The sequence below is a fragment of the Leptosomus discolor genome, unplaced genomic scaffold (genome assembly GCF_034619465.1).
Source record: "Leptosomus discolor isolate bLepDis1 unplaced genomic scaffold, bLepDis1.hap2 HAP2_SCAFFOLD_35, whole genome shotgun sequence".
Lineage (NCBI taxonomy): Eukaryota > Metazoa > Chordata > Aves > Leptosomiformes > Leptosomidae > Leptosomus > Leptosomus discolor.
Window position 1 is genome coordinate 2,666,045 of NW_028237764.1, and position 23,258 is coordinate 2,689,302.

The 23,258-nt window shown below is 51.5% G+C and overlaps 1 protein-coding gene across 1 annotated transcript; it reads right to left on the bottom strand.

Moving 5' to 3' along the window:
* Positions 1–2,461: 2,461 nt before the first annotated feature.
* Positions 2,462–3,427, bottom strand: LOC147413028 (olfactory receptor 14C36-like). Its single transcript, XM_086480901.1, has one exon. The coding sequence runs from the start codon at positions 3,425–3,427 to the stop codon at positions 2,462–2,464; it is 966 nt and encodes a 321-aa protein (XP_086337027.1).
* Between the last annotated feature and the right edge of the window lie 19,831 nt (positions 3,428–23,258).

Consider the following 23,258-nt stretch of genomic DNA (forward strand, 5'->3'; position numbering starts at 1 on the left):
CTCTGGAGGAGAATAAACAGGGGTGGATGGGGCTCAAGGCAGGGGTTACTTGAGCAAACTGCACACTTCCCAGGCCACGGGACTGGAGAGGCTGCATCCAAGGGCGCTGAACTAGAAGGCACTCGTTCATCAGAATTCCAGTAAGAACAGCACTCAGACTCTGGGAGGTATCTTTTAAACCCATATTGATTAGCACTGACATTATAAGGAAAGAATCATGCAGATAATCGTAGGTCCCTTTAACTGATGGGAACCCCAGGGCATGTGGCACTGAACGGGCCTTCGACCTGAATGCAGCAAACCATGCAGACCCCATCCATAGAGGACAGGCCCCAGTTTTGGTCATTCCAGCTGCTATAGGATTTTCTTACGAGGAAACAACTCTATTGATCATCTCTACAGTCAGATGAAAATGATTTTTGCGTGAGAACTTTTTGGTGCTGTGTTAGGTAGAGGCAAGGCCACGCAGGAGGCGTAATGTCCGCTAGAGAGTGGGAGCTGCCTCCAGGCTCTTGTGTGACCACATGCTGCTGAGGTTGTCCTGCTTCCAAGGGATCTGGGCAGCACAGCGCGGGTTTGAAGGCCACGCTGTACGTGCAGCACAGCGCAGCACAGCACTAACTGCCCGAGGTACAATGGTGTTCTGGTCAGGATCAGTGCCCAGGTTTCCCTCTGAGAAGTCTGTGCTCCCCTACGGTGACACAGCTGAGGGGCTGTGGCCCAAATACAGACGGCCAGGAGGAGCCCCCATGGCTTGTCACAGCCCTGTGACATTTCTGCACTAAACAAGGCGTGGTGGGACAGCTTGCTGAGCGCTGGTGCTGCGCTGGAAGGATACAGGCTGTGCCAGGGGTAGTGGCAAGGAGGATGAGGGTGGGGGGATGCCCCCAGTGTGAAGGAGCAGCTCAGATACATGAAGCTCCGCTACAAGACGGGCAACAGGTGGCGTTATCTTGTGTGAGTGAGGGTTAGAGGAGAAGACAGTGAGGGTGACACTGTCTTGGCAGTTATGAACTACTTGATGAGGGCAGGTAGGCAGAAAAGGTCTGGGAGTGTCCAGGTTGATGAGCAGGTTCCTGTTGGGAACGGGAAGGGCCCTGGCAGCCCCTGGCCATACAAAGCCACCCAGTGCCAACAGTGTGGAGGCTGCTGGGATGACTTCTGAGCAGAGATGCTACAAGGGCCACCAAGGGGGATGCTCCCCTGGACCAGGTCCTGGCAAACAAGGAAGAGCTGCTCAGGGACGCTATAATCCGTGTCAGCCTTTGCTGTTGGGACCAGGGAATAGGGGGGTCCTAGGCAGGAGAGGGGTGCGAGGAAGGCCAGCAGCAGAACACAGACCTGGGACTGCAGAGGAGAAGACTTTGATGTCCTCAGGAGACTGACACAAGTGGGGCCATGGGAAGCAGCTCTGAAGGGTGAAGGTGCTCAGGCAACCTGCTAGGCCTTACAGGACAGCCTCCTCCAAGCAGGACGAGGAATCGGCCGGTGAGCAGACTGGACCTGAAAGAAGATGCCAACTGGAACCTGGGAGCAGGGAGCAGCTTCATTCCAAATGGGAAAAGGATCGCTGGGTAGCGGTAACTACAGAGGAACAGGTAGTTGAAGCTAAGTCTCTACCCAAAGAAACGTCAGCCCAGCCGGAGGAAATAAGAGCTCTGCTGAGAGCCCCAGAGCCAGGGAAAGATAAAAGGGTAACGATCCGGACAGACTTCAAGTGTGCTTTTGGAGTTGCACACACTCGTGGAGCTATTTGGAAGGAAAGAGGACTTTCAGCTGCAGAAGGAAAACATATTAAACCTGCAGATGTTGTTTTGAGATTGTTAGATGCTGTGCCCTCACCAACTGCAGTAGCTATTATGCACTGCAGAGGACATCGGAAAGGGAATACTGCCCAAGAACTGGGAAATAAATTGGCAGACCGAGGGGCAAAGGAGGCTGCAGAACAAAGCGAAGACCTCACTGCTCAAGCAAGTTCCCCAGGAGAAGTTAAAGGCATTCTGCCATTATTGGGTTGGGGGACTGGTAACTGCCTGTCCGTAAGGCGTGGTGGAAACCCCACAGACCCTGAACTGGTGGTGCTGCTCTGCAGAGCAAGTGGGCTGTGGTGGCCAGGGACATGCTGGGGAGGCTGAGAGGCACACCCAGCTCAGGTTGGTCACTGTCCCCTCCACCCCAGCACGCACACGTTGCCCCAGCAGCTCCAGAGAAGGTCTTGGAGAAAGGAACTCAAACAAGTTGGTACAGGGTCCTTTATTTGGTTTAAACACACAGAGAGCACAGCTCCTTATTTACACAAGTCTGTGGGGCACACAAGGCAGGCAGACACTGGCATAGAAAGACAATGAAGAATGACAGCATTTTGTGGACAGCATTAATGCAACCAAGAACAGCAAAAACCCAGAGAAATGAAAGCAAATAACCTGCGAAAGAGATGCTGGGCCTGTAATGAGTTTTATTACTAGTGATACGCAGAAAAAAATGGGCAGTTCATTGCTGCTTCTGAGAAGCAATCAGTCATAAGTTTCCTCAGGGCATCCTTGAGCTCCTTGTTCCTCATGCTGTAGATGAGGGGGTTCACTGCTGGAGGAAACAACGAGTACAGAACTGCCATCAACAGGTTCAGGAATGGGGAGGAGATGGAGGGGGACTTCAGGTAGGCAAACATGGCAGTGCTGAGAAACAGGGAGACCACGGCCAGGTGAGGGAGGCAGGTGGAAAAGGCTTTGTGGCGTCCCTGCTCCGAGGGGATCCTCAGCACGGCCCTGAAGATCTGCACGTAGGACACCACAATGAACACAAAACACCCAAAGGATAAACAGACACTGACCACAATTACCCCAGCCTCCCTGAGGTAGGTGTCTGAGCAGGAGAGCTTGAGGATCTGGGGGATTTCACAGAAGAACTGGTCCACAGCATTGCCCTGGCAGAGGGGCAGTGAAAATGTATTGGCCGTGTGCAGCACAGCATAGGGAAAAGCAGTGCCCCAGGCAGCTGCTGCCATGTGGACACAAGCTCTGCTGCCCAGGAGGGTCCCGTAGTGCAGGGGTTTGCAGATGGCAACGTAGAGGTCGTAGGCCATGACGGTGAGAAGAAAATACTCTGCTGCAATAAAAAAGAGATTGAGAAAGACCTGGGCAGCACATCCTGAGTAGGAGGTGGCCCTGGTGTTCCAGAGGGAATTGGCCATGGCTTTGGGGAGAGTGGTGGAGAGGCAGCCCAGATCAAGGAAGGAGAGGTTGAGGAGGAAGAAGTACATGGGGGTGTGGAGGTGGGGGTCACAGGCTATGGCGGTGATGATGAGTCCGTTGCCCAGGAGGGCAGCCAGGTAGATGCCCAGGAAGAGCCCGAAGGTCGAGAGCTGCAGCTCCCGTTTGTCTGCGAACACCATGAGGAGGAACTGAGTGATGGAGCTGGCATTGGACATTATTTCACTGCAGGAATGGGGAACTGTTGAAAGAGGAGAAGACATTGACAGGTCAGGTCAGATTTCTCTGAGCCAGTCTTAAGCCATTTCTCACACATAACTGCCTCAAAGGCTCTTTTTTGGGGGGGACATCAGTCAGTTCTTTTTTGTGAGTTTAGGACTAATGGGGAGGGGCTCTGCCCATGGGCTCCAGAGAAGTCAGACCTGTGCTATTGCAGTGCTGTCAAACAGCCCGTGCATTCGGTAGGTGTTCCTGGCAATGGGTGTCTTCAGTTCAGGGAGAGGTATTTCCCTCAGTGACCATGTGAAATTTGTCCCTATTTATTACAGTGCGATGGAGTCAGCACCCAGACCTGCTGTGTCTGATAGGGAAGAGCCCAGGGAGGGACCCAGCCCTTCCAACTCTGCTCTCCTGAACAGCAAAGTCTGGGTCAGAATCACTCTCCAGTAGCACAGAACTTTTCTCCCCCCCCATTTTCCATCTCCAGGCTCTCTCCAGACATGATAAGAGCAGCGTGCCTGTAGGGGAGAATGAGGCTGTCAGTAGGTTCCCATCTTCCCCTCCTGAAGTGCCCCCACAATGGGGGAAGGGCACTTCAACCCCTTTACCCCAGGGAAATGCCCAGGTGCCTGAAAAACTCTGCCCAGTGTCTCCTGAAGGGAGAGTCAGCTTGTTTGTAAATTCCACACACTGCATTGCATGCAGCCTCCCAGGGCCCGTGTCTCAAAGTGGATCGGAGATACCTCCACAACCCAGAGCTTCCATAAGGAAGAAAAAAGCAGCAGGAAGAAGAAAAGAAAAACACGAAGCAATACCCTGATCCTTCTGCAAATAGGGAAAAGGAAAGAAAGACAGCTGGCACTTGGGAAAACTTCCTCCTTACACAGCAGAGCACAGCACCTCCACGCTGGTGATATCCCAGGCTGGTTGCTCTCAGTCCCTTTTCTCTGCAGAAGGAAGAAGTTTATGTGTCAGGAGAGATGCACCTTTGCTCTACTGCAGCTGTGCCTGCAGAGGAAGCAGCACCTGCCCTGGACCCCCTCGCCTTGAGGGCAGAGGGTCTGCTGAGGGGGAGAGGTGACCAGGGAGGCTTGCTCAGAAGAAGCTCTCTGTGTTGAGTCAGGAGCTTTCTGAATTCCCGCTGCCATGACATTTCTAATTTTCCCTGCCCAAGTCTCTGCTGCCTGGAGCTGTCCCTGTCAGGAGCTGTTTCTCTGTCTCCACATCTCCTCCCTGGCAGCACTCACACACACCGTCCCACGCGCTGTGTACTCAGCTCAGCCTTGCAAACCCCTCCTGGCAGCAGAGCACTGCCCAGGGCCATCTCCGTAGCTGCAGGCTCTGATGGGAACATGAGTTCACTGCTGATGAGGCTGCAGAGGTGATGCTGAGGAGCTCAGTAAGCCAAAGGTGGTTAGTTTTTGATAACCTCAGATTTAGAAACCTGCAAGTGAAACACATCTGGAGTTCAGTGCCTCCTCCCAAACTGAGAGAATAATGTCCATGTCCAACACTCCCTCCACCCCAGAGGCCACTCAGAGTAGAAGACTGAAAGCACAGGCTCCTTCCCATTCAGGTAAACCCTGCCTTGATGTACTTCTTGAGAATCTGCCTCTGCCAATGTCCGGGGGGGGGGGGCGGATCTGGAGTTGTGAGAAGTCCTGAGCAGCACAACACCCTTGGAACAGCAGAAGATCCCTGCCCTGCCCTGCTGAGGAACTGTCTTTCCACCCACAGCTTCTAACCACAGCTCCATGAGGAACTCCCCAGGCAGGCCGAGTCCTGACTCTGGTTGGTGACAGAGTCCCTGCCCCAGGACACAGGCTCCTATGGTGAAGGGACCACGCTTAGAAGGACAGGCCTGGACATTGCCGGCTGCACACCCACCTTCACACCCCACAGCCATCCCCACAAGAAGGCAGCCGTCATGCCCTGTCCCTCTCACACTGCAGGAGGGAAGCCCTGCTCTGCAGCCCGGCTTCCTCTTCTCCATCACAGACAGATCCCAGAGGTTGGACACATTCAGGAGATCCTGCAAGGAGCCACCGACACATCACCCTGCACCCAGAGACTTACTGTGTCAGAGGCTGGGAAGAGTTCTCCTCCAGTGAGCTCTCAGCCATCCTCCCCCTCGCCCCTGCCTTCAACCTCTCTCTGCCCCGCTCCTTTCTCCTTGGTGCCCACAGGCAGCCCCCTCAGCCCTGCTGCGCTTGGCAGAGCAGCTGCTGCTGGGCAGAGCTGTCTCCCTGCAGCTCTGCCTGCTTGCTAGGAGCTCTCTCTGTCCCAGGAGCCCAGCCGAGCTCAGCAGCAGAGCAACAGCCCAACAACTTTTTAATGATCTCTCTGGTGGTTTTGGTGCCACATCCGTGAAACCCAGGCACTGAGGGGAAGTTCAGGAAACCTCTTGAGGAGTCAAAGTCAGATGCAAACTCCAAAGTTTCTTAGAGCACTCATGGGTTCCACTGAGGGACGTTACTGACAAAGCCTCTCTGGGGGCTGGTTAAAGGACAAACCTGGAGGCAGTGAGGACAGGTAGGCAAAGGCAAGGTGAAGGGGCCTCTGATGCTGAGTAACCCTTGGTGTGCTTCATCAAGCCAAAAGACCAAGCCCTGACTCGCCAGCCCCTGCAAGGCAGACCCTGTCCCTCACCTGTTCCTCAGGGTTCTTCCTGGGGCAGGGTGATGTGGGGATGTGCAGTGCCAAGGGCAGGGCCAAGGTCCTCTGCTTCTGGGGTTGTCCTGGGTGGGCTGAGGAGGCACTGAGATGCTGGTGCCGTAAGGTGAAGGGTAATCTGGCAGGCCTTGGGGGTTGAGACAACAGCCGTAGCCAAGGGGAGAAAGACCTCGGCTCTCTTGGGGGCTTTTCGTCTTGCCAGAGCCCTTGAGTGTCTCCACCACAGGATGTCCTACAGTGTCCCACACCTGCGCTTGCCATTGCACCGTGCAGATCAGACTGTCCCCAGGAGAGGCCTGAGCAACACCTGAGGGACATGTTCTCCCTTCCCAGAGGCTGGAGGTCAGGACCTGTAGCCTTCATGGAACACCGCCAGGTTTCCTCAGCATCAGAGCGACCTTGCCCTTGCCTTTGCCTGCCTGGGACGAAGGGAGCTCCTGGCAAGAGGGCAGTGCTGCCAAGAGCTCTGGAGTGTCCCTCTCCTCCCACAATCCCAGAACCAAGGAGGCTGGAAGGCAGCCAGTTACCATCTTTTCTGGGCTTCCCCTTCATGCTTGGTTTTAGCCAGCAGCTCCTTTCTCAGCCATGCCAGCCTCCTGCCACCTTTATGTGACCTCCAGCATGTCAAGTTGGACCATTCTGGATCATGAAGAGAAGATCCTTGAGCATCAAACAGCTCTCTGAACCCATCTTCTCTGCAGGGCTGTAGCTCCCTGGCAGTCTTTACGTAGGTCCCTCAGCAGGCCAAAATCTGCCTTCTAGAAGTTCTAATCTTTTGTTTCCTTCATTTTCTGAGGATTTTAAACCCAAACTTCTCACCCTGGACTTTTCCATTCCTCACCAGCTCTACCTTGTTTGTAAATGTTGCACATTAACTCCAGCAAGATGTTAAGCACCACCCTGCAGCTTGCTCACCTCCCTCTTCCAACCTCATTCAAAGAGTTGAAGAGCATGTTCAGTTGGTACATTGACCTGGTTATGTCCACTCCAAGGTTTATGCACCCCCACCCCCCCAGTCTATTCACTGAAGGGACAGAATCAGAAACAGAGCAGGCCTTGATGCTGTGCAAACCACTAGAACATCACTTTGTTCTCAGCATTGGTTTTGCCACAAATTGTCTATTAAATATCTCTCAAATATCCAATAAATTGTCCACAAAGTATCCACTGAGTTCATGTTGTCTATGATTTGGGTTCCATTTGATATGGTGCTTTCTCAGGACAAGAGTGATGTGTTGTCTGGAGCTTCTGAACAGGGAATCTAGCTCAGGTTGGGTCAGCTTTTTACGAGGTACATTTAGGAGGTATCACTGTAGAACTTCTAAAATATGTAACTCAAATCATAGATTATTTCTGACCCAGGTTAAATCTACTGTAGGTACATGTCATATTCCCCCATCATCCACCCAGTGGACCTGCGTCCTTGAGCAAAAGCAATCCCACAATCAGGTTGGCCATTTCCAACCCGTGCTGTCTTTCCCAGCCTGTTCCCTACATGCACTATAGGGATCTTATCTCCTTCTACAACAGGCAGGTTTTTGTCTGGGCAGGGCCAGGTTGATCAGTCAAACCTCTGGTATTAACTAGGCAGGTGGCTTCTGCCCAGGCTGCATCCCACCGCTTGTATTTCCCAGCACCCTTTGCTCTCACTCTTGTCCTTAAGAGTCCCTTCTCTTGGTCAATCATTCCGGAGGCTGGTGTGTGACAGGGGGTGTGGCACAGCCAATCATTGCCACGTTCCCTGGCCCAGGGGCTTCTGAGGGTGTTTCAGAAAGGAATCCTGCTGTCTGCCTCAGGTCTTTCTGGGGTGTCACAGCACTTGCTTTTCAAGGCCCAGGATGGTGTTTTGGTAAATGGTGTGCGTCACAGGCCATGTTGCCAACCATCTGGTTGTCACTTCCACCACAGTAAGCACATGTCACTTGCCTTGGCAGGTTCGTGGCAGTGTGATATAACCCAACTGTGAGGCCTCTCTGGATTGATATCGCAGCCACCATCCTTCACAGCACAGAGGCTTTGCTCGCTTGGCTCACTTGACTATGGTGCATGTGTCACACTCCTGAATAACACCTGCAATGGCTTCAGTGGTCAAGTCCACCCCTCCATCTCAAGCCCATCTGGACATTGAAGCTCTCCCTAGATGTCCTGACCCTACAGGATTCCACCAAGTTATGACTAGTTAACTCTCGTGTTCCCAGTGTTGGTCCACCTCAGCCACTTCAACTATTGCACCTGGTCTACTTGCTTGTTGTGTTGATGTGATGAGACACCTCTCACCAGTGCAACTGCTTTGAGATTCAGCGACTAAAAGAATTTCAGTAGTCTAGTTTTCTCTCGCCAGCTCTTTCATTAGGTTTATACCTACCTTTGTGTATGTATTGATCTAACACATTTCTCACAGGATTACCCCTTGTCGAAAGGTGACATCATTAGAGAAACCTTGTACTTAGCACACAGTTGAGGAGTGTGTTTTATTGTTGATGAGACTTGGTCCTGCTTTCCTTTCCTTTCCTTGCCTATGGGAGAAGTCCTTCTGTGCCTGTGTGCAGGCAGTTCTCTAAGGAAAGCATGTGGGAGGTGGTGCAATGGAGATGTAACAGTTGTCTGCAGACTTGAGTGGAGAAGTCTGAGGCAAGACAGGATGTAAATCCCTGTTGGCCAAAGACAGCAATGGGGAGGTAGAGGAGGTGAGGAGCAAAGCTGTCTGTACAGTGTCAGACCTCAAGGGACTGCTGTTCCTAGCTGTCCACAGCTGCTGAGGAGACACTCTGCATCAATATCAATTGCAGAATGCTTCTATCACGTCTCCTCTAAACTGAAAATTGAATAAAAAAACACTTTAAAATTAATTTTAATTAGGTGCACTTTTGAATTTTCATCTGTAACTACACTCTGAAAGGGTTCCAATTAGCTGTAGAAATCTCGAAGACTTGAAAAAAATGAAAAAAAGACATATAGCTCCTTAGGGTTTTCTGTCTTTTAATGAGCCCCATGGGGTATTTGGCCTTAAGAAAAGGAATCTCAGCTCCTGAGAGGAAACTGAGCAAACTGCTCAAGCTGTCAAAGTCAGAAGCAAACCCCAAAGTCCCTTGAAGGACTGATTGGCCCCACTGAGGGCCACTGCTGACACAGCCTCCCCAGGGACTCCTCAGAGCAGAGAATTGGAGGCTGTGCTTGCAGGTAGGCAAAGGCCCTGTGCAGGGGGCTGTAGTGCTGAGAAAACCCTGGCTTTGTTTCACCCAGCAGAAAGTCCAAGCCCTGACCCTCAGGCCCTGGGCAGGCAGATCCTGCCCCTCATGGGGGGCTCAGGGCTCTTCCCGGGGGCAGTGGGGTGTGAGGGGAGCAGTGCCAAAGGCAGGGAAACTGGACAAGCCCTCCCGGCTTCCCCAAGCAACGGGGAAGGAGAAACGGAAATTTCTTCCTGAGAGGCCTTGGTGGCAGAGGCCACTGCCATAGCCAAGGGGCCCAAGGCCTTGCTCCTGTTGGGCCTTTGAGCCTTACCAGAGCCCTCGGCCATCTCTGCTGCAGGCTGTCCTGCACTCTGCCACGCCTGCACCTCTTCCCTTGCAGGCTGCACTCACCCATCTTGCTTTCCCACACAGCTCTGCCCTCAGCATTTCTAGACCTTTACTGATGTCTCTCCACCCTCACCGCCTGTTCCTTGAAAAACAAAGCCACGGGTTGATCCAGACTCCCTCTGGGGGACCTCTTGCACCACAAGGCTGCCCTTTGAGGGAGAATTCTTTTTCCTCACATGCAGTCTGAACCTTCCAAGTGGCACTTTGTGGAGGTTTCCTTCTCTTCCCACTACCCAGAAAAGCTCCATCATTACAGGAACCACCCTTCAAGCAGTTATTATAGAGCCCTGGGCGTGAACTTCATCAGCCTAAAGAAGCCCAGGTCCCTCAGCCCTCCACACAGGCCCCAAACCCCATCCTGGCAGATCCCATCTAGAGCCTCTCCAGCTCCTGCCCATTCCTCCAAGATAGAGCGCCCCACATGGAGACACACTAGTCCAGATGTGGCTACACCAGTGCTCAGTCAAGGGCCATGATAATTCCTGTCTGGCTGGCCATGATGCCCCTAATACAGCCCTGTGTGCAGCAGGCCTTATTCCTGGTCAGCATGTGCCACTGCCTAGTGCGGCATCCCTCATCATGCCCAGGCTCCTCTCCTCAAGGTCACAGAATCACAGAATCACAGAAGGGTGGGGGTTGGAAGAGCCCTCTGGAGGCCCTGGCCACACTCTTCTTCACACACCCCAGGATACCACTGGTCTTTTTTGCCACAAGGGCACGTCTGGCTCATGGTGAACTTGCTGTCTACTACAATTCCCAGGTCTTTCTCTGCAGAGCTGCTCTCCAGCAGGTCAACCCCCAGCCTCTACTGGTGCAGGGGGTTATTCCTCCCCATGTGCAGGACCCTACTCTTGACATTATTGAACCTCATGAAGTTCCTCCCTGCCCAGCTCTCCAGCCTGTCCAGGTCTCGCTGAATATCAGCACAGCCTTCTGGTGTGTCAGCCACTCCCCCCAGTTTAATATGAACAGCAAGTTTTAGTTGTATATTTTAGCAAGTACTGCAGCAGATAGCACCTAAATGAGAGTTTCAAAAATCTAGGCAAGTGCAACAATCATAGGATCATGGAATCATGTTTTTTGAGAAGCTCCAGGGATGGTGACTCCACCACTTCCCTGGGCAGCCTGTTCCAGTGTTTGAGAACTCTTTCAGTAAAGAAATATTTCCTCATGTCCATTCTAATCTTCCCCTGGTGCAACCTGAGGCCATTTCCTCTTGTCCTATGACTTGTTACTTGGGAGAAGACACTGACCCCCACCTCACTACAACCTCCTCTCAGGTAGTTGTAGAGAGCGATGAGGTCTCCCCTCAGCCTCCTCTTCTCTGGACTAAACAATCCCAGGTCTCTCAGCTGCTCCTCACAAGACCTGTTCTCCAGACCCTTCATCACCTTTGTTGCCCTTTTCTGGACACGCTCCAGCACCTCAGTGTCTTTCTTGGAGTGAGGGGCACAAAACTGCACACAAAAGTTGAGGTGCGGCCTCACCAGTGCTGAGTACAGGAACACAATCACCTCCCTGCTCCTGCTGGCCACACCATTGCTGATAAGGACCGTAATGCTGTTGGCCTTCTTGGCCACCTGGGCACACTGCTGGCTCACGTTCAGCCGCCTGTCGAGCAGCACACCCAGGTTCTTTTCTGTCGGGCAGCTTGCCACTCACTCATCCCGAGCCTGTAGCAGTGTGTGGTGTTTTTGTCACCCAAGTACAGGACTCGGCTGCTGGCCTTGTTGAACCTCATACAATTGTCCTCAGCCCATCGATCCAGCCAATCCAGGTCCCTCTGTGGAGCCTCTCTACCCTCAAGCAAATCAACACTCCCACCCAATTTAATGGCATCAGCAAACTCACTGAGGGAGCACTCAATCCCCTCATCCAGATCGTCGATAAAGATGTTAAACAAGACAGGTCCCAACACTGAGCCCTGGGGGTCACTGCTTGTGACCAGTCACCATCTAGATTGAACTCTGTTCACCATCACCCTGTGCTTGACCGTCCAGCTGGTAACCTCACCCAACCTGAGCTACTTGTCGTGATCAGTAACTCCACACAACACACCTTTCCTGTCCTGTGTAACCACCATACCAAATGGAAAAGAAGTTATTGACGAACTCAGTCGACACTTCACGGACAATTTCATGGACATTTGAGAGGGGTGGCCCACAGTTAAAGCAGTGATAGCTGTCTGTAAACAGTACGATTGGAAGGGGGTGGTTGTATATGAAGGTCTTTTGGATAGTGTGGGACCTGAGTATGACAGAAGTGGGATGGAATAACGGGTGGAGATTGGACTGGGCCTGGCTGGGCTGGACTTACTTCTCTTCATGAAAGCTCCCGTGGTGCTATGTCTCAGTTTTGTGACTAAAACCATGCTGAGAATACACAAATGTTCTAGCTGTTTCTGAAAAGTGTTTGAGAAGCCTAAAGGTCTGCTCTGCTTCTGACTGTGCCACACCAGTGAACAAACGGGTGAGGATGCAAGAGGTTGGGAAGAGAAACAAGAAGGCCATTGACCGCAAACGGTCACCTTAACCCGCAAGTATTCTTGCTTTTACTCTTCTTTAGTCTTCCCCTGTCCCACGGAGGTTGATGAGGGATGTGAGCAAGACACTGGGTGGTGCCTAATATCTTGGGGTTGTTAATCCACAACATATACAAAACAAGGAAGAGCTGGCTAGGAACGGCAATGTCAGGGGTGAGAAGGCAGAGTTGAGGATCCTGAGAAAATGGGCAGAAAGTAAAGAACAGGGCTTCTGGAGGGCCTGCTGAGGGACATCCCTAGAAGAACCCATGGCCTACAGCCATGAAGAGAAGACGAGTGCAGAGAGCTGTTTGATGCTCAAGGATCACCTCTTCATGACCCAGAATGTTCCACCTTGACATGCTGGAAGTCACATAAAGGTGTCAGGAGGCTGGCATGGCTGAGAAAGGAGCTGCTGGCTAAAACCAAGCATGAAGGGGAAACCCAGAAAAGGTGGCGGCTGACTGCCTTCCAGCCTCCTTGGTTCTGTGATTCTGGGAGGAGAGGGACACTCCAGAGCTCTTGGCAGCACTGCCCTCTTGCCAGGAGCTCCCTTTGTCCCAGGCAGGCAAAGGCATGGTCAAGGTCGCTCTGATGCTGATGAAAGCTGGGGGTGTTCATGAAGGCTACAGGTCCTGACCTCCAGCCTCTGGGAAGGGAGAATACGTCCCTCAGGTGTCACTCAGGCCTCTCCTGGGGAGAGTCTGATCTGCACGGTGCAATGGCAAGCTCAGGTGTGGGACACTGTAGGACATCCTGTGGTGGAGACGCTCAAGGGCTCTGGCAAGACGAAAAGCCCCCAAGAGATCCGAGGTCTTTCTCCCCTTGGCTAGGGCTGTTGTCTCAACCCCCAAGGCCTACCAGAAGACACCTTCACCTTACGGCACCAGCACCTCAGTGCCTCCTCAGCCCACCCAGGACAAACCCAGAAGCAGAGGACCTTGGCCCTACCCTTGGCACTGCACAACCCCACATCACCCTGCCCCAGGAAGAACCCTGAGGAATGGCTGAGGGACAGGGTCTGCCTTGCAGGGGCTGGGGAGTAAGGGCTTTCTTTTGGCTTGATGAAGCACAGCAAGGGTTACTCAGCATCAGAGCCACCTTCACCTTGCCTTTGCCTACCTGTCCTCACTGCCTCCAGGTTTCTCCTTTAACAAGCCCCGAGGGAGGCGTTGTCAGTAACATCTCTCAGTGGAACCCATTATCACTCCAAGAAATTTTGGAGTTTGCTTCTGACTTTGACTCCTCGAGAAGTTTCCTCAGCTTCACCTCAGTCTCTGAGTTTCATGAACTTCATATAAACCACCAGAGAGATCATCAAAAGTTCTTGGGCTGCTGCTCTGCTGCTGAGCTGAGCTGGGCTCCTGGGACAGAGAGAGCTCCTAGCAAGCAGGCAGAGCTGCAGGGAGACAGCTCTGCCCAGCAGCAGCTGCTCTGCCAAGCGCAGCAGGGCTGAGGGGGCTGCCTGTGGGCACCAAGGAGAAAGGAGCGGGGCAGAGAGAGGTTGAAGGCAGGGGAGAGGCGAGGATGGCTGAGAGCTCACTGGAGGAGAACTCTTCCCAGCCTCTGACACAGTAAGTCTCTGGGTGCAGGGTGATGTGTCGGTGGCTCCTTGCAGGATCTCCTGAATGTGTCCAACCTCTGGGATCTGTCTGTGATGCAGAAGAGGAAGCCGGGCTGCAGAGCAGGGCTTCCCTAGTGCAGTGTGAGAGGGACAGGGCATGACGGCTGCCTTCTGGTGGGGATGGCTGTGGGGTGTGAAGGTGGGTGTGCAGCCAGGGGTGCCCAGGGCTGTCCTGCCAAGCTGTGTCTCTTCACCTCAGGTGGCTGTTACCTGGGGCATGGACTCTGTCATCAGCCAGGATCAGCACTCATCCTGCCAGGGAGTTCCTCACAGATCTGTGGGGGAAGCTGTGGGTAGAAGGAGAAATCCCCAGCAAAGATGCATCTCTCCTGACACAGAAAACTCTTCCTTCTGCAGATAAAAGGGTCTGAGAGCAACATGCGTGGGATGTCACCAACATGGAGATGCTGTGCTCTGCTGTGTAAGGAGAAGGCTTTCCCGAGTGCCAGCTGCCTTCCTCTCCTGTTCCCCATTTGCAGAAGGATCAGGGTATTGCTTTGTGTTTTTTTCTCCAATTCCTGCTGCTCCTGTTCTTGCTTTTGACAGCTCTGGGTTGTGGGCATTGGACGTCAGGGGATTGTCTCAGATGCGTTCTGAGACACTGAACGTTGGGGGCTTTGGATAATGTAGAGTGCAGGAACCTGAAACAAGGTGAGTCTCTCTTTAGGAGATGCTGGGCATTGTCTTTTGGGCACCTGAGCATCTCCCTGGGGTGAAGAGCTTGAAGTGCCCTTCCCCCTTGCTGGGAGCACTTCAGCAGGGGGGGATGGGAACCCAGTGACAGGCCCATTCTCCCCCACAGGCACGCTGCTCTTATCATGTCTGGAGAGAGCCTGTAGACGGAAAATGATGGTGAGAAATATTCTCTCTCAGCCTACAGTGATTCCTTCCCAGACTTTGCTGTTCAGGAGAGCAGAGTTGGAAGGGCTGGGTCCCTCCCTGGGCTTTTCCCTCTCAGACACAGCAGGTCTGGGTGCTGACTCCATCACACTGCAATAAATAGGGACAATTGTCACACGGTCACCGAGGCAAATACCTCTCACTCAAGTGAAGCACCCATTGCCAGGAACAGCTATTGAATGCACGGGCTGTTTGACACCACTGCAATAGCACAGGTCTGACTTCTCTGGAGCCCCTGGGTAGAGTCCCTGCTCGTCAATGTTGACCTCACAAAAAGGGACTGTCTGAAGTTCCCTGAAAAATGAAGCCATTGTGGGAGATATCTATGGGAAATGGAATAAGACTGGCTCAGCGAACTCTGCCCTCACTTATCAATGACTTTTCCTCTTTCAGCAGTCTCCCATTCCTGCAATTAAATAATGTCCAATGCCAGCTCCATCAACCAATTCCTCCTGGTGGCATTTGCAGACAGACGGGAGTTGCAGCTCTTGACCTTCGGGCTCTTCCTGGCTATGTATCTGGCTGCCCTCCTGGGCAATGGCCTCATCATCACCACTGTAGCCTGCAACCACCGCCTGCACACCCCCATGTACTTCTTCCTCCTCAACCTCTCCCTCATCGACCTGAGCTCCCTCTCCACCACTCTCCCCAAAGCCATGGCCAATGCCCTCTGGAACACCAGGGCCATCTTCTACACAGGATGTGCTGCCCAGGTCTTTCTCCTTCCCTTTTTTATGGCAGCAGAGTATTTTCTTCTCACAGTCATGGCCTACGACCGCTACGTTGCCATCTGCAAACCCCTGCACTACGGGACCCTCCTGGGCAGCAGAGCTTGTGTCCACATGGCAGCAGCTGCCTGGGGCACTGCTTTTCCCTATGCTGTGCTGCACACGGCCAATACATTTTCACTGCCCCTCTGCCAAGGCAATGCTGTGGACCAGTTCTTCTGTGAAATCCCCCAGATCCTCAAGCTCTCCTGCTCAGACACCTACCTCAGGGAGGCTGCGGTAATTGTGGTCAGTGTCTGTTTAGGCTTTGGTTGTTTTGTGTTCATTGTGGTGTCCTACGTGCAGATCTTCAGGGCCGTGCTGAGGATCCCCTCGGAGCAGGGACGCCACAAAGCCTTTTCCACCTGCCTCCCTCACCTGGCCGTAGTCTCCCTCTTTATCAGCACTAGTTTTTTTGCCTACCTGAAGCCCCCCTCCATCTCCTCCATATCCCTGAACCTTCTGCTGGCAGTTCTGTACTCGGTGGTTCCTCCAGCAGTGAACCCCCTCATCTACAGCATGAGGAACCAGGAGCTCAAGGACGCCCTGAGGAAACTGATGACTGGTTGCTTTGCAGAAGCAGCAATGAACTGCTCATCTTCCCCTGCATATCACTAGTAATGGAACTCATTACAGGCCCAGCCTCTCTTTGGTGGGTTGTTTGATTTGGTTTCTTTGGGGTTTAGCTTGCTCGGGGAGTATTCTGTCCTCAAAAATGTTGACATTCTTCATCCTATTTCTATGTCAGTCTCTGCCTGCCTTGTGTGCCTCAGAGACTTTGGGTAAATAAGGAGCTGTGCTGTCTGCGTGTTTAAACCAAATAAAGGACCCTGCACCGACTTGTTTGTCTGAGTTCCTTTCTCCAAGTTCTTTTCTGGAGCTGCATGGACAGCATCTGTGTGCAGAGGTGGAGGGGGCAGTAGACACCCTGAGCTGGATGTGCCTCTCATCCTCACCAGTATGGCCCTGGCCACCACAGCCCACTTGCTCCGCAGAGCAGCACCACCAGTTCAGGGTCTGTGGGGAGCCTGGGGAGGGGGTGCAGGAATGGCCGTCCAGGTCAGCAGAGATGAGCTCTGTAGGGAAAAGTCTCTGTGGGGAGATGGGATGTCCTGGGAGAAGAGCAGGGCACCGTGTGTGTGTGCAGGGGGGACATGGAAAGAGAAACCCTTTGGTGTGGGTGTCAGCTCATGTCAGGTTGCCCTTTGCCTGGGTCCAAAGGACCTTCCTGAGGATCCCCTAGGCCAGTTGTCTCCTGCTGTTGTGGGGAGCAAGTTTGGGATGTGGGGCTGCAAGTTCCCCAGGGTGGGGATCTCCTCAGCATGCCGGCTGGATGAACGTTCTCTGTGGCCTCCGTTTCCTTCTGTGACACCAGTCCTAGCAGGGATGCTTTGCTGGGCTCAACTGGGGAGACGGCAGAAAGGAGTCAAGATTCAGGGAAGGGCTGGGCTGGCTGGGCTGGCGAGTGCCCCCGACAGGAAACAGCATTGAGCTGGGGCGGGTTAAGGGCACAGACTCCTATTGGGGAGAAACTGAAGACCTTTATTGTTTGCTACAGCATCAATATATACTTTTCTCTACTAGTACAACCACCACTAAGTAAGCTGTGACTGGTGTACGGGCATTGTCCACGCGCCACTACCACTAGCACCATTGGCTGCTGTCCTGAAGGCTTGTGTTGTTCTCGAGTCTAAGGGTCTGCACCTATTTACTTCCCTGTTCTCTTCCTTTACTCTTGTTCAAGGCTCAGGGCAGGAGCTGCCTGAATCCTGTTAACTCTTTCCATCCCTTCTCTCCTTGTTCCTCCTCAATTCCCCCTTTCTGTTTTTCCACTGTATAGACACTTACTGACGTTCAGAGGATCATTCCCTACATGCAAGATAAGAAACATGATAATATTAAAATTATACACATGATTATACATAAAATCAATAACCCAACCTTGATTAAGATCTCCAACCACTCCCTCAGGCCCCGATTGTTTAATAAGGTAGCTAAAGGAGCCATGAGGATGCTAGCTGCATTACAATGCACACCTATCAACCCTCGTAATCCAGTTACTTCTTTCCCAATTACTTCTACATTATCTATGTGTAGTCCAACAAGGCACGTGTGAAAAGGCTGTTCTGGTTGTGCCATCAAGACGTAGAAGGCTGTCTGGTTCAAGGCATGAGCCAAAGATACCCGTATGTTACTGCTGTTCTGGGGTGTCAGCGTCGGTGTCAGCGTCTTCATCATATTTCCCATAGTCTGTATTGATGTGATCAACATTTCCACTCCCAGCAGCGTGATTAGGTAGATCGCCATCCCCATATTTTGTTTTTTCAAGCCACAGCCTTACACACTGCACTGGAATCCACTCTGGTCCTTGAGCTGAGGAAACACAAGCATACCCTCTACCCCACGTTATTAACATGTATGGTCCTTCCCATTTCCCTGTCTGCAGCAAGCGCACCCAGACCTTCACGTTTGGGTTTAGTGTATCTGACATTCCGGAACCTAGGCCTAAAAAGTGTTTAATTAGAGGTGGTTGTTGGTCCCCTATGTCGTTTCTAAGGTCTACACAATTCAAGGCATAGACCATTTTCCATAAGCTTATCTGCGGGCTTTCCCCCTGCATTCCCCCTTTTGGTTTTTGCAGCATGTTTTTTAGAATTTGGTGAGTGTGTTCAACGATTGCTTGTCCTTGTGGAGAGTGTGGAATGCCCATGACGTGTTTTACACCCCACATTTGTAAAAACATTTGTGCCTTTTTGCTGTTATATCTGGGACTATTATCTGTCTTTATAGTTGCTGATATTCCTAATACTGCAAAGGCAGCAGTCCCGTGTCTAATAACGTCCCTTGCTTTTTTCCCTGGATTCAGTTGTTGCCCATATCGCCCCTGAATAGGTATCAACTGAAACACGTACCTACTTCTGTCTTCCCAATTCTGAGACGTGTCACATCTAATTGCCATAATTTAAGCGCTTGGAGACCTCGAGGGTTAACTCCAGTTGGGCCTGCGGCCACAAATTGTTGACAATCAGGACACATACGCACAATTGCACGAGCATCATTGCAGGAAAAAACAAAATAGTTTTTGAAGAGCTTGAGCAGATTGGTAGAAAAATTCATGTGATAATTGGGCTTGTTTTAAGATTTGTGGTGTAGGTGCCGCTCAGGCCAGGGCAGTCAATCTGTCTGCTTCCCAATTCCCTTCTGCTATAGCTCCAGGTCAAGTCAAGTGGTCAATTTGGGGCGTTCCTGAGACTGTACGAATCTCCCTCTCCCATTTTAATCCTTCTTTCCAAACTATCACTGCTCGTCCTCATTTTCCTGAGCCATCCGTAAATACTGTGTGCCCAGGTACAGGAACTGGGCTGCATGCAGGTCGGGTATGATGTGCATGTCTTTAAAAGACACGAATAATTTGTGTGACAGTAAATGAATACTGATATTTCCAGTAAAATTCAGCAGCGCAGTTTGAAGTGGTAGACTATTTGCCATTCTCCATCCCAGATAGTCTTTTGTAAATGGTATATAGAAAATTAATATTTATTGTCCTTGTAATTGTACTGCCCGTTTCCGCCCTTTACAAATTAACATTGCAAACATCTCTGCCCTGGTTATAATGGTCTTTGTTGGCTGATGTAGCAGGAAGATCCGCTCTATGAGGATGAGGGGGTCTGCTTCAGTCTCCACCCATTGTCCTAATAATGTCATGTGTTGAGAGGATGTGTTTATAATAAAAAGTTGGAGGCCTCGACCCTCCCTTAGTTGGTTCTTGCCTTGACTGAATTGCAAGTTCAACAAGGGCTAGAGCTTGTTGTGCTTCCAGTGTTAGACTACGTCGCGAATCCAAGGCAGGGTCACCCTTCAACAACATGAACAAAGGCTGTAAAGTATCATTATTGATTCCCAGTAATGATTAACCCAATTGACAGCACCTAAGATTTTTGGCAGATCATTTAGCGTTGTGATTTCCTATTTCAAGGCCACCCTCTGGGGTTCTACGGTTCGTTCCATTATTTTCCACCCCAGGTAGTGCCAAGGGGGTTCCTCTTGTACTTTTTCAGGTGCTACCTGGAGTCCATCAAACTGTAGGGCCTTCAACGTCCTTCAGAATTGTCAACTCAGCCCCTGCAATCAAGATATCGTCCATATAATGATACACCAGTATCTGCGGGGGCTGTTCACGAACCCCAGAGAGTGCCCTTGCAACATACATTTGACAGATAGTAGGGCTATTCTTCATTCCCTGAGGCAAGACAGTCCAGTGATAGTGTTGCATGGGTGCACTATTGTTAATAGATGGAACGGAGAAAGCAAAGCGAAAACAGTCCTGCTTTGCGAGGGGAATTGTAAAGAAACAAATGGATCCATTACTATTATCGGCCAATTTGATGGAAATACTGTGGGAGAGGGAACTCCGGGTTGTAAGGCTCCCATACTTTCTATCACAGCGTTGATCTGCCTCAGGTCATGTAACAAGTGTCATTTCCCAGTCTTTTTCTTAATGACAAAGATTGGTGTGTGTGGGAGTGTGATAGGTAGAGACACGGACAATTTAAAGTGTCAAAATCCAATGCGAATTTTATTATATTAGCAAGCGAACAAGAGCAAAGGCAGCGCTGGGCGGCCGGGGAGCCTGCGCTCCGCCAACGGCTCGCAACTTCCCGCCTCGTGTAAGCACATTATATACAGTCTCATTTCCTGCATTCGTGATGTCGCAATCAGGTCGATACCCTGCGCATGTTCCTTCTGTTGCTGGGGGGTCTTTCTCTGCCTCCTGGTGATCGTAAGGATGAAGGCTGAAGGTCTTCCTCGTTGCCCTGTGGGTGGACTTATGCAAGAATGTGACTACTCAACCCCCTCAGCTACGGGTCGTGTTGACTTATGCAAGAATGTCCTTCGGTTGGGCTATCAAGCCTTGCGGGCACATAAATCTTCCATCCATACCTTCCCATACAGGTTTAATGAACAAAGCACAATATGTTACTTATTACAGGAGGACATTTATGAAATAAGGGACATGTGAACAATCCAGCCTTTCCAGAGAATCTGAGCTGGGACGTACCGGAACTGCTGAAAGCATAAACAACTTGCGGTGCAGGGGGCATGAACATCTTACAGGGGCAGGAGAAGAGACAGCCACCATTAATGACGCAGTTTTGATTCCTGAAGAAGATGGGTGTGAACATCTGTGAACGTGACTTGAACATGACTCGCAATGTAGCCAATCGGGTTGGACTATGGGCCGTTATTTGCGATGAAGCCAATCAGTATTTATTGGGTGTGGCAGAGGGTTATAAATTGCACTGGAAACACGGAAATAAAGGTTCACTTGTTAGATCACATTGATCGTGTCAGTGTCCTCACGCAGCTCCCGCAGGTGGGGGGAAGGTGTTTTAAGATTTGGTTTTATTTCTCATTACTCCTCTCTGAGTTAATTGGTAATAAATTACATTTCCCTTCAGTCGAGTCTCTTTTGCCCGTGATGGTAAATGTTGAATGATCTCCCTGTCCTTATCTCAACCCCACAAGCCTGTTGTTATTTTTTTTTCTCTCCCCTATCCAGTTAAGGAGGGGAGTGATAGAGTGGCCTTGGTGGGCACCTGGCATTTTGGCCAGGGTCAGCCCACCACAGGGGGACACAAAAGCCACAGCTGAGTGCACCAAAGTTATGTTTGCTTTCTTCTGTGGTCATGGGGCACCTGAGAGCTGTCTCTATTGTCGTCAAGGGAACACACGTGGTGGGTCATTCATTCATCCTGGAAGGGACCTCGGCAGGTCTCTAGGCCAAGCTAAACAGTACACAGTTGGAGAAAGAAGAAACGAGCGTGGGCTGTAGGCATGCTGGGCTGTGTTACTTTAAGATAGAGACTCAGATAGACAAAGAGAGAGCATGGATCCGTCCAGGAACTGGTCTTTCCAGAACAGAATCACAGAACCACTGAGGCTGGAAGGCAGCTAGCTTCCACCTTCTCTGTGCTTAATTCTCACGCCTGATTTTAGTTTGAGAGCTCCTTTCTCATCCATTGCTGCCTCTTTCCACCTTGGTGGGAATTCCTATATGTTGGGTTGGACCATTCTTGGTCATGAAGAGGTGATCCTTGAGCATCAAAACGGCTCACTGAGGAATGCACCTGCCCACAGGCATCCGCCAGTCCTAGGTTGACAAAATCACCATCCCTAACTCTTATACTAACAAGTCTTTACAGTATGAAGTTTTATTTATGTCCTGGTTTGGGCTAAACCAGAACTAATTTTGTTTTAGTGTTTTAAGTTTTCAGTTAAGTCTCCTCTAACTAACGGCATTTTCTGAAACAGGAGCATGTTTTTCCAGACAGTGACTACTCCCAGCAGTGATAAGGCTGAGGGGAGTCAGTACCAAGGAATGGGATGCAGAGAGGCCCTTGCTTATACTTGTTCTTGTAGCGACCAAGGTCACTGCTAGATCTTGTACTGCGTGTTGGGGTGTCGGGTGTGAAAAGGGTCACAAGCACGTAAAAGTTCACACCTGCGGGGAGGAGCAAACCGGACAGGTGACCCAAACCTGACCAACAAAGTGTCCCACCCCGTATACATCATATTCAGTATAAAGCTGAGAGATCACGAGAGTCAATCTCTCTTCTTCGATGGCCAATGTCTGAGGAGGACTCCGTCTGTTCTTCTGTCGTCGATCCCTGATCCCTGAATCCAGGGCCTGAGTCCAGCTCCTGCATCCTGTCCCTGTCTGCTGCCCAGTCCAGCCTGGGACTGCCCCAGTGCCAGCCCCGCAGTGTGGTGGTGACGTATCGTCATCAGGGTGGGGGGAGTTGGATTTGGTATTGGTTTTGTACATATTGTATATATTTAGTTATTTCCTTATTCTTATTAATATATTTTCTTTTATTGTTATTATTTAATTAAAGCTGTTTTAGTTTTCTTTTCCAAGCCATAAAGTCACTCTCTCTTGTTCTCTCTCCTTTTCACTTTTGGGAGGGGAGAGGGGTTAGTAGAGAGCGTCTGTCATTCGTTAGTGGCCGGCCCAGCCTCAAACCTTGACAAGTACCTTTCTTAAGGTAGCTGTATGTCGCTCCCATTGTATACTGATTTACCATGCCTGAGGAAGCAAACTGAAGGCCACCAGCTCGTCACAAGTACCAGAAGAACAGCCCTGCCGTGGACAGAAGGACTTTGTTTCTTGGAATTTGTGAGCCGCCCTTCTCTACAGCGGAAGGACCCTACCTTGTTGGTGGTCACTCCTACTACCCACAGCATCTCCCCACAGCACTATGGGAATGTCCCAGGGCAGGCTGAGTGCTGACCCTGGCAGGCAGCAGAGTCCCTGACCCGGCACACAGCCCCTGGGGTGCAGGGACCCTGCTCTGCCCTGGGCACCCCTGCCTGCACACACGGATTCACATCCTGCAGACATCCCCAGGAGAAAGAAGTCATCATGCCCTGTCCCTCTGAAGGTGCAGCAGGCAAGCCCTGTTCTGGAGCACGTCCTTCTCTGCACCAACCATCGAAGGTGCCAGCTTTAGATCTCTCCAGGAACAGCAGCTGCGGCGTTGTCCTACAGACAGAAACTTACTGTGTCCAGGGCTGTGAGGATGCCTCCCCCAGTGAACACTCAGCTCTCCCTCCCTGCCTGCAGGCAGTGCCCTCAGCCCTGCTGCGCTTCGCAGAGGAGCTGCTCCTGGGCAGAGCTGTCTCTCTGCAGCACTGTCCGCTTGCCAGCAGCTCCCTCCATCCCAGGAGCCCAGCCCAGCTCAGCAGCAGGGGAGCAGCCCAAGGCAG

What these genes read in the sequence shown, in the direction of transcription:
- LOC147413028 (XM_086480901.1), bottom strand. Translation starts at nt 3,427, where the DNA reads ATGTCCAATGCCAGCTCCATCACTCAGTTCCTCCTCATGGTGTTCGCA.